The sequence below is a fragment of the Toxorhynchites rutilus genome, chromosome 2 (genome assembly GCF_029784135.1).
Source record: "Toxorhynchites rutilus septentrionalis strain SRP chromosome 2, ASM2978413v1, whole genome shotgun sequence".
Classification (NCBI taxonomy): Eukaryota; Metazoa; Arthropoda; class Insecta; order Diptera; family Culicidae; genus Toxorhynchites; species Toxorhynchites rutilus.
This window is the reverse complement of record NC_073745.1, coordinates 277,516,953-277,526,221: the sequence shown is the minus strand read 5'-3', so window position 1 is coordinate 277,526,221 and position 9,269 is coordinate 277,516,953. Positions and strand designations below refer to the sequence as shown.

The 9,269-nt window shown below is 42.9% G+C and overlaps 1 protein-coding gene across 1 annotated transcript; it reads left to right on the top strand.

The window, feature by feature from the left end:
* Positions 1-548: 548 nt before the first annotated feature.
* LOC129766913 (uncharacterized) lies at positions 549-5,906 on the top strand. Its single transcript, XM_055767513.1, has one exon. It carries the CDS (start codon positions 549-551, stop codon positions 5,904-5,906), a length of 5,358 nt encoding a protein of 1,785 aa, XP_055623488.1.
* The last annotated feature ends 3,363 nt before the right edge of the window (positions 5,907-9,269 follow it).

Here is a 9,269-nt window from a genome sequence, read left to right as displayed (position 1 = left end):
GTTCTATTGATCGGACAACAAAACTAATTGTTCGCGGACATTGTGAAAAGTGAATTTTTCCATACAAATTCGGTGAAATTAAAAGTTGATTAAAAGGAGAAATTTATCCACTATTGCTGGAGGGAACAGCGAATGCTGCTGCTGGGGATCATTTGGAGCAAATACCTGGAGGAGGACTTAGCTATTCGAGAGTTTGGAAGGCAGATGAAATTGCATAAAAGAATACTCAGAGAAGTACTGCATGAAGAAAGGGAGGTGGTTTGTTGCATGTGACCGACCGTGGTGTTGAAATAAAATGAAAATAAATAAATAAATGCATGCGAGTTTTATTTCTGGCAAGTAGCAGAGGTTGTATTATTGTATTCCATTCATCAAAAAATCGTTGAATTGTTGAATATTTTCCGCTGTTTATTCATACCATTGCTCGTCATTGTCTATCGGAAGTGTCGCGTGAGGTCGCGTGGGTGGAACGTTTGGGTTGATCTGTCAATTTATTATTGAAAAGTGATTAATTTCACTTTTCCGGTGCAGTGCAGTGAGAAGTGAAAATGAGTGCCAACTTGAGGTCATTACTGAAGAAGGAGCGTCAATTGCGGGATAGTGTGAATCTAATCAGATTATTCTTGGAAAACTACAGCTCAGAAAGAGATAATCGACAAATCAGTGTGCGACTTCAGAAGCTGGAGGAAGTAGGAAAGGAGTTTCTAGAGACCCGAGCAAAAATCGAGATGCTGTTGGAGGATGAGTCAACGAAGTGCGGTGAAGAAGAGACTGCAGAGGCTGAACGCGAGAAGGAGAACTTCAGAGTGTTACAGGAGTTTGACGATGAGTTTTGCAACCTCAAGGCAGAACTGCTTGAGTTACAGATGAGAAAACGGCAAACATTTTCAAACGATGATGACTGTCCTCAAACAAGGCAATCAGGTGGATCCTTTTCCAAGGTCAAGCTTCCTGAAATAAATCTACCGGTGTTTAGTGGAAAGATCCGTGACTGGGTAACATTCAGGGACACGTTTCGCAGTCTCATACACAACAACACGCAGTTAACACCAATGGATCGATTCACATATCTTCGTTCTTCACTCTCTGGAGATGCCCTTCAGAAAATAAGCTCCATTGAGCAGACAGCAGCTAACTATGAAGTAGCATGGGAGGCATTGGAGAAAATCTATGAGAATAAGAAACTTATAGTCAAGGCGCATTTGGATTCTTTATTCTCGTTGGATGTATTGAAACGGGAAAGCTATGAGGGATTAAACCATCTCATTAGCGAATTCGAAAGAAATATACAGATGCTAGAAAAAATAGGTCAGAAAACCGCAGAATGGAGCACCATTTTGGCATACATGGTAGGCTCAAGACTGGACACAGTCACGTTACGTCACTGGGAAACACATCATAATTCTAAGGATGTCCCGTCATACAACAATATACTTGAGTTTCTGCGTAATCACTGTGCAGTATTACAGGCTGTAGCGTCATCAAAACCTAGTAATCCAGATTTCCGTCAACCAAAACTATCAGTGTGTCACACCACGTATGGAAAAGGTGTTCGATGTCCATTCTGTAACGATTCTTGGCATTCTGCTTTTAAATGTGCTAAATTCCAGAAAATGAAAATTTCTGAGCGAATCGAAGCAGTAGCGAAATACAAACTGTGCCGTAATTGCCTTCACCCGGGACATTTCTCAATGACCTGCGAGAAAGGATTGTGCCACCACTGCCAGCAGCGCCACCATTCCATGTTACACTTAGGACAGGTAAGATCCCCAGTTCCCTCACCGCAAGTAAGACCCGCGACAATAGACCAACATTTTCGACAACCAAAATTCACACGCTCGAATCAGATTCAACAAAATCAACCGTCGACCAACAATACACCTGTTACGTCTGCCACCTCGCATAGCACACCCACACAACCCACTACAGGTCTGGTCACTGTAAGTCAAACCTACACCACTTTACCCGTTACACCCACACACAACATTCTCTTATCAACGGCGATAGTTAAAGTGACAGATTCTTGCGGAAATTTCAAGTTAGCACGAGCACTACTGGACTCTGGATCCCAGCATTGCCTCATGACTTCCACATTTTTTGAAAGTTTGCGGTTCAAGAAAACTCCATCCTATCTAGTTGTCCAAGGTATAGGATCTAGTCGGTTCACGTCAACTACAGCAGTCAGTGCGGAAGTAGCAGCCAGAACGAAAACCATATCGCTATATTCTACGAACATGCACTTTTATGTGCTGCCAAGGCTAACTGTGTCGCTGCCAACTTCTAGCTTCAATCCATTGATCCTCAAACTTCCTGAGTCAACGCTATTAGCTGATCCGTTATTTTATGAATCCAGTCCAATTGATATCATTATCGGAGCAGAGTATTATTTTGAGCTGTTACGTGAGGGACAACAGAAGGCAACGTCAGAGGGACCTGCAATGCAGAACACGTTATTTGGATGGGTTCTTGCTGGCAAAATTCCTGAGAATACGTGCGGTCCATCAATGTCGATGGTCCATGTTAGTGTTTCAATGGACATCCAAGAGCAACTGACTAAATTGTGGGAATTGGAAACGTGTAGATCGAAAACCACTTACTCTCTCGAAGAGACAGCATGTGAGGAGTTCTTTGAAAAAACGACAGTACGAGATGAAACCGGGAGATTCATAGTGACGTTACCTAAGAAAAAAATGTTGATTAATCAGCTCGGAAATTCAAAAGATGTTGCAGTCAAACGTTTTATGGGACTGGAGAAAAGATTCTCGATGAATGCAGAACTCAAGAAACTGTATACAGAATTCATTCACGAATATTTAGCGCTCGAACACATGAAACCTATCAGCGAGGATGAAAGGGAAGAGACAGGCTTCTACCTTCCACATCATGCCGTTTTGAAACCGCATAGTACCACAACAAAGTTACGTGTTGTTTTCGATGCCTCCTGTAAAACTAGTACAGGAGTATCGTTGAATGATGCACTAATGGTCGGTCCAGTTGTCCAAGAGGATTTGTTGGACATCATTCTGCGTTTTCGGGTCCATAAATGTGCTATAGTCGCTGATATAGCGAAGATGTATCGCATGATAGGTATCCACACGGAAGATCAGCGACTACAGCGAATACTGTGGAGAGATTCACCGATAGAACCAATCCGTACGTTTGAATTAGCTACAGTTACGTATGGTACGGCTTCGGCTCCATATTTGGCAACGAAGTGCCTACAGAAATTGGCAGATGAGGAAGTAAATAAATATCCAACAGCGGCAAGGGTGTTAAAGCAAGACTTCTACATAGATGGTTTGCTGACCGGAACGGACAACTTCGAAGATGGCGTAAAATTAGTGAAGGAACTGATAGAATTATTGGAATCAGGTGGATTCTCTTTGCGCAAATGGAATTCTAATTGCGAGGCGATCCTGAAGAGCGTACCTCGTCATCTACGTGACGATCGAACCATTTTAGATTTGGATTCAGCTCATTCATCAGTAAAAACGTTGGGCTTGATTTGGGAGCCCCGAACAGATACCTTCCGTTTCAGCACACCTGCATGGACTTCATCGACTATCACGAAGCGAACGATACTAGCTGATATCTCACGACTGTTTGACCCATTGGGGGTAGTTGGTCCGGTCATCATCCAAGCGAAGATATTCCTTCAGGAACTGTGGAAACAAGAATACGGCTGGGATGACAAACTGAGCGTCGATATTGAACAATATTGGATCGAATTTAGAAGAAATCTCGCAGCAATCGACGGAATATCGGTGCCTCGTTGGGTTGGAATCGGCAACCATGCGAACGTAGTGCAGTTTCGTGGATTCTGCGACGCTTCGGAGAAAGCGTATGGAGCTTGTATTTTTGTGCGAACAGTTTATGGAGACGGACAAGTGAATGTGCAGCTATTAACGTCAAAATCCAGGGTGGCTCCTCTAGAGAATTTAAAAACAAAAAAAAGAAAACAGTCGATTCCACGTCTTGAACTATCATCGGCGTTATTATTGTCGCATCTGTACGACAAAGTTATAACCAGTCTTCGAATCAAACCACAATCCTACTTTTGGACGGATTCTACGATAGTGAGATGCTGGCTTGCGTCGCCACCTTCAAGATGGAAGGAATTTGTTGCAAATCGAGTCTCCGAAATTCAGCATCTTACAAGAGACGGGATATGGCAGCATATAGCAGGAGTAGAAAATCCTGCCGACATAATCTCGAGAGGAATGATCCCGGCGCAACTCCATTATCAGACGCTGTGGTTCCGTGGTCCTTCCTGGCTAATATTCGATGAATCCCACTGGCCAAAGGGTGGTCAAATCCACGAAGAAGAACTAGATCAAACAATTATGGAGAAGAAAAGTGCTGTCATTGCTATTCTGCAATCAACCCCGCCGAGCGAAATATTCAGCTTGAAATCAGCGCTGCCGAATTTAATTCGTATCGTAGCAATCATCTATCGTTTCCGTTACAATGCTCAAAAGGTTAATCACGTCAGTCGTCGAACAGGAGCAATTACGTATTACGAATATGAAGAAGCTTTACACAAGGTAGTTCGGCTCTCACAACAGGAGAGTTTTCCGCAGGAAATGGCAGACCTGTCAAATGGTCGTCAGTTGCAATCTTCCTCCCGAATCATTTCACTGAATCCAGTTTTAATGAATGGATTAATTTGTGTTGGCGGCCGGCTTAGTCATGCAAACATTACAAACAGCCGCAAGCATCCGTACGTGATAGATCATCGTCATCCATTGGCTGAGATAATACTTACACACTACCATCGCAAGCTGTGTCATGCGGGACAGCAAATATTAGTTTTGGCAGTAAGAGAGCGTTTCTGGCCCGTGAACGCACGGAATCTAGCACGGAAGGTGATTCACAATTGTGTGGCATGCTTTAGAGCAAAACCAAGAATACACGAACAACTAATGGCGGACCTTCCACCAGAAAGAGTGACCCCATGCTCACCGTTCCAAAGAGTTGGGGTAGACTATTGTGGCCCGTTTTATGTGGCTTATCCAAATCGTCGAAGTCGTCCTGTGAAGAGCTTCGTAGCAGTGTATGTATGCCTGGTCGTGAAGGCAGTACACCTTGAGCTTGTGGCGGATTTAACCACACAGGCTTTTCTGGCGTCACTAAGAAGATTTGTATCGCGACGTGGAAGACCTAGTCTAATAATGTGCGATAATGCCACCAATTTTGTGGGTGCGAAGCGGGAACTGCAAGAGCTCCGTAAATTATTCAATGACCAGCAGTTCCAGGAAACAGTAATGAAGGATGCCGTAGAAAAGGAGATAGAATTCAAATTCATCCCAGCACGTTCCCCAAATTTTGGTGGACTGTGGGAATCAACTGTGAAATCCTTCAAAACTTTATTTAAACGCACGATAGGAACACATATTTTGAAGTACGACGAAATGGTGACGATATTAGCACAAATTGAAGGAATCCTCAATTCGCGTCCGCTCACCCCTTTGAGCAATGATCCAGATGATTTTGAGGCCCTGACCCCTGGGCACTTCCTGATACACAGACCTCTAACCGCAATATCAGAACCAGGATTACAAGGTATTATGGAGAATCGTTTGTCCGCATGGCAAAAAGTTCAGCGTTATGTTCAAAGCATGTGGATAAAATGGTCAGAACAGTACTTGTCCAACCTCCACAATCGTACTAAATGGACAAGGCAGAAGGACAACATTGCAGTTGGAACAATGGTGGTCCTAAAGGAGGACAACACTCCTCCATTAAAGTGGCATCTAGGACGAGTGACTGAAATTCACGCTGGACCGGATGGTAACGTACGCGTTGTAACAGTGCGAACAAAGTACGGCAGTTTTCGTAGGGCAATCTCGAAAATTTGCATATTGCCTATTCGGGATAATACAGTTTCGGGCGATGGGGAGAACTAGGGCTCCCCCAAGGGCGGAGGTCGAGGTCGGCCTCCGCATTTCAGTTAAGTTATGTACCTTATAATTTTTCAAAAAGCTTATCCGTATTTTTTTTTCTCAGTCTATCTCAATCGCAAGCCAATCTTGGCGAATTCGTATTTGAAACCAGTTCCAGAAAACTGAGGTAATCTGTGTTGTTTCGGTGTTGGTTGCATGTTGTGTTGCATGAAGCAAGCAAACAGTTGTGCTAGTGCATCTAGCTACGTCCAGTTCGTCCATTAACATCGGCGTATAACGCCAGCGCATTTGTGCGCCCGATCAAAACAGAAACTAAGTGCAGCTATTTTGACATTTTGAGGTACCCGTGACGGCACTAGAGGTGAAGAGCGCTATTCATTCTCCAAACGTAACAGTTTGATCGTCGTCAAGCATGGCCAGCTAGTTTCGGCGATCATCTCGTCAACAACGTTTATGCCGTCATTTTCAACATCCACCATCGAACAGTCATCATATGCTGCTTTTCGTTAACCCTGAGGGAACATCAGTGGTGCCAGACGGCATCAGCGGAGGTCATTGTGGCCTCCGCAGTCCAGGCAAGTCGTTTTCTATTAAATAAATACAGAATAAAAAAGCCGTTCTTATTTTATCTGATAGCGACACAGCAGCAACGCATAAGCAACACAAGTGGAATGCAATGAGCATCCGTCACAGTCACGAAAATAAAGTCAACATTATTAGAAGATCAAAAGCAGTCCTGGTGTCAAGGAATTCCAACAACGTAAATAATCGGTCCAGTTGAAGCAACATCCAGAAACAACAGCAGTATCACAGATCGCAACAGAAACAGCAGTAACAGAAGCAACAACCGTAGTAGCAGCAATACAGTCGCCAACAAATCAGCTGATTTGAAACAAAGGAACAGAGTTCAAGGTCAACGCAATTCCAGGGACAATAGCGAGAAATACCAGAAGCAGTCACCACAGGAAAACAGCAACGCCAGACACAACAATCCAGACATAATAGAACCAGACACAGCAATCGTAGCAGTCTCACTTCACAGTCAAAACAAACCGAATTGTATAACGGTATCTAGCGTAAAAAAAAAAGAATTGAAATCGAAGGCATTTCAAGGCGGCCGGTATATGATTGAGCGAGAGATAAAAAGTATACTGTTTAGTTTTGAGAACCAACATGTGATCCACAAATAGTTGGAATAGATCCGTCTCTTTCGGTCGCATGATAATGATCGCGCTAACGCGGTCATAGATTTAGGGATTATCGGAGAATTTTTGTGATCTCTTCTCTCGCAATATAGTTGTGTTGAATTCTGCCGGTCGTCACACAAGTCGGTCGAAGAAAGTATCTGTTCGAGTTTAGTCATCCAGTTTAAATGAACACGGAATAAATTGGTCGTGAATTTTACGGAAGTTTTTAAAGTTCAAAGGAGTTGAAGTTTAATTTCTAAAAATCGTCCGAATCCGAGTATAGCGGCAGAAACAACGAGAGTGTTACGTTGGAGACTCAAGGTTTTATGCATCCAATATTGGATACAAAAAACCTTGTTCTGAAGAATAATCTTCAGAAGCTTTCCTGCTAACTGCACTTGATTGACAAATCACAAAACCAAATGTATGTGGTCGCAGTATTATATGGATAGAAAACATTAAAATAAACTCGCTTGAATGTAATTTTCAATTCCAAGGGGAACTGGCAGATTATTTTTCAGCAACGATCATTTTTTTCCAGGTTTCCTCTCGATAACCAGCAAACGAAAAGAGTAGCGCGCGTGTATGTGTGTGTGTGTGGCGGCTGCTTCTATGTCTTCCCGAGGAACCGTATTTCGATGCTGATACTCTCTTGGTCACGAGAGTATCAGCATCGGCGTTTCTGCGCTCCCTCACAGTTAAAACAAACTGATTGCATTTCAAAATCCGAATTTTGAACCACCTCTCCCCCCCCTTTCGTAACGCAATTTCCTATCTCTAATAAACAGAAAGTAACGCAACATCTACCCCCTCCCCCCTTATCGCGTTACGTAATTTGTACAAGACGCCTCACGAAAAATGAATCGGTTTCACCACCAGAATATCATTTCAGTATGCTTTTCGTGCGTGATTGAATCGAGAGAAGGTGTGGTTTACGATGGCAATTTGGAAGGCAAACTAGAGGAGAATGAACTCTCTGAGTATGAAAATTTCGGCGACTGAGCAATAATCGATTGAAAATTATATAATTTTGGCGATACGAAACATTTTCCGTTTTTCATGTTATGCATCCATTATTGGATACGAAAATATCCTACTGATGGGAAAGAATAATCTTCAGAAGCTTTCCAGCTAATTACACTTGATTGAAAAATTACGAAATCAAATGTATTTGGTCGCTGTGTTCGCCATATAATTAGAAAACATTAAAATAAACTCTTTCGCATGGATGTATTCTTCAATTCCCAGGGAACTGGCAGATTATTTTTCAGCAACGATTAGATCTTTCCGGAATTTTCTCGATGCTGTATGGCATCCAAACGAAAATTCTCGTTTCAGTTTGGCCTGCAAAAAACTTTTCTAAACTCTAATCCATCAAATTTGGAGCCCTGAAAAGGGCCGTTGATTATATGCTAAGCTAATATAGGCACACGAAGTCAGCTCGGATAAGCGCACCAGTAGCAGGATAGGTGGAGAAGCCACATCGCTATCGACCGGAAACTTTGCGTGAAATTCATCGCTATCAGAAGTCGACCGAAATGCTGATCCGCAGCTACCTTTGCAGCATTTGGATCGTGGAATTGCTCAGGACTTCAAAACCGACTTGCGCTTCCAAAGTTCCGCGGCTATGACGCTGCAGGAGGCTTATTCGAAGATACCAATTTGTGTGCTATCCATGCAAAACGCGTCACATCATGCCCAAGGACATCCAGCTGGCCCATCGTATCCGAGGAGAGGGTGCTATATTAGCTTAGCATATAATCAACGGCCCTTTTCAGGGCTCCAAATTTGATGGATTAGAGTACAGAAAAGTTTTTTACAGGCCGAACTGAAAGGAGCATTTAGCGAAAATCGTGGTTTCGATAATAATTCGTTACCGATAGGTGCCATGGATATGGATTTCCTTATGAAGAATATGAAATACATGACATGATGTAGTGAATATATCCGAAGAAATCACTTTGGTAAAACTGCATTATAAAATTATTTGTGTACGAATGCCGCAATCGATAGTCGACTCTAATTTGCGCTGGGTAATTTCCTCGGAGGACTCGATTCCTCCTTTGAGCATTAATAATCTCTTTCTGGCAAAACGATGTGGTATGAATCACATTATTTGAATGATAGAATGAAGAAGTTTTCTGCCAATTTCCTTCAACCTCCAAACGTATCTTTCTCC

Excerpts from the sequence above, each read along its gene's own strand:
- LOC129766913 (XM_055767513.1), top strand. The coding sequence starts at position 549 with ATGAGTGCCAACTTGAGGTCATTACTGAAGAAGGAGCGTCAATTGCGG.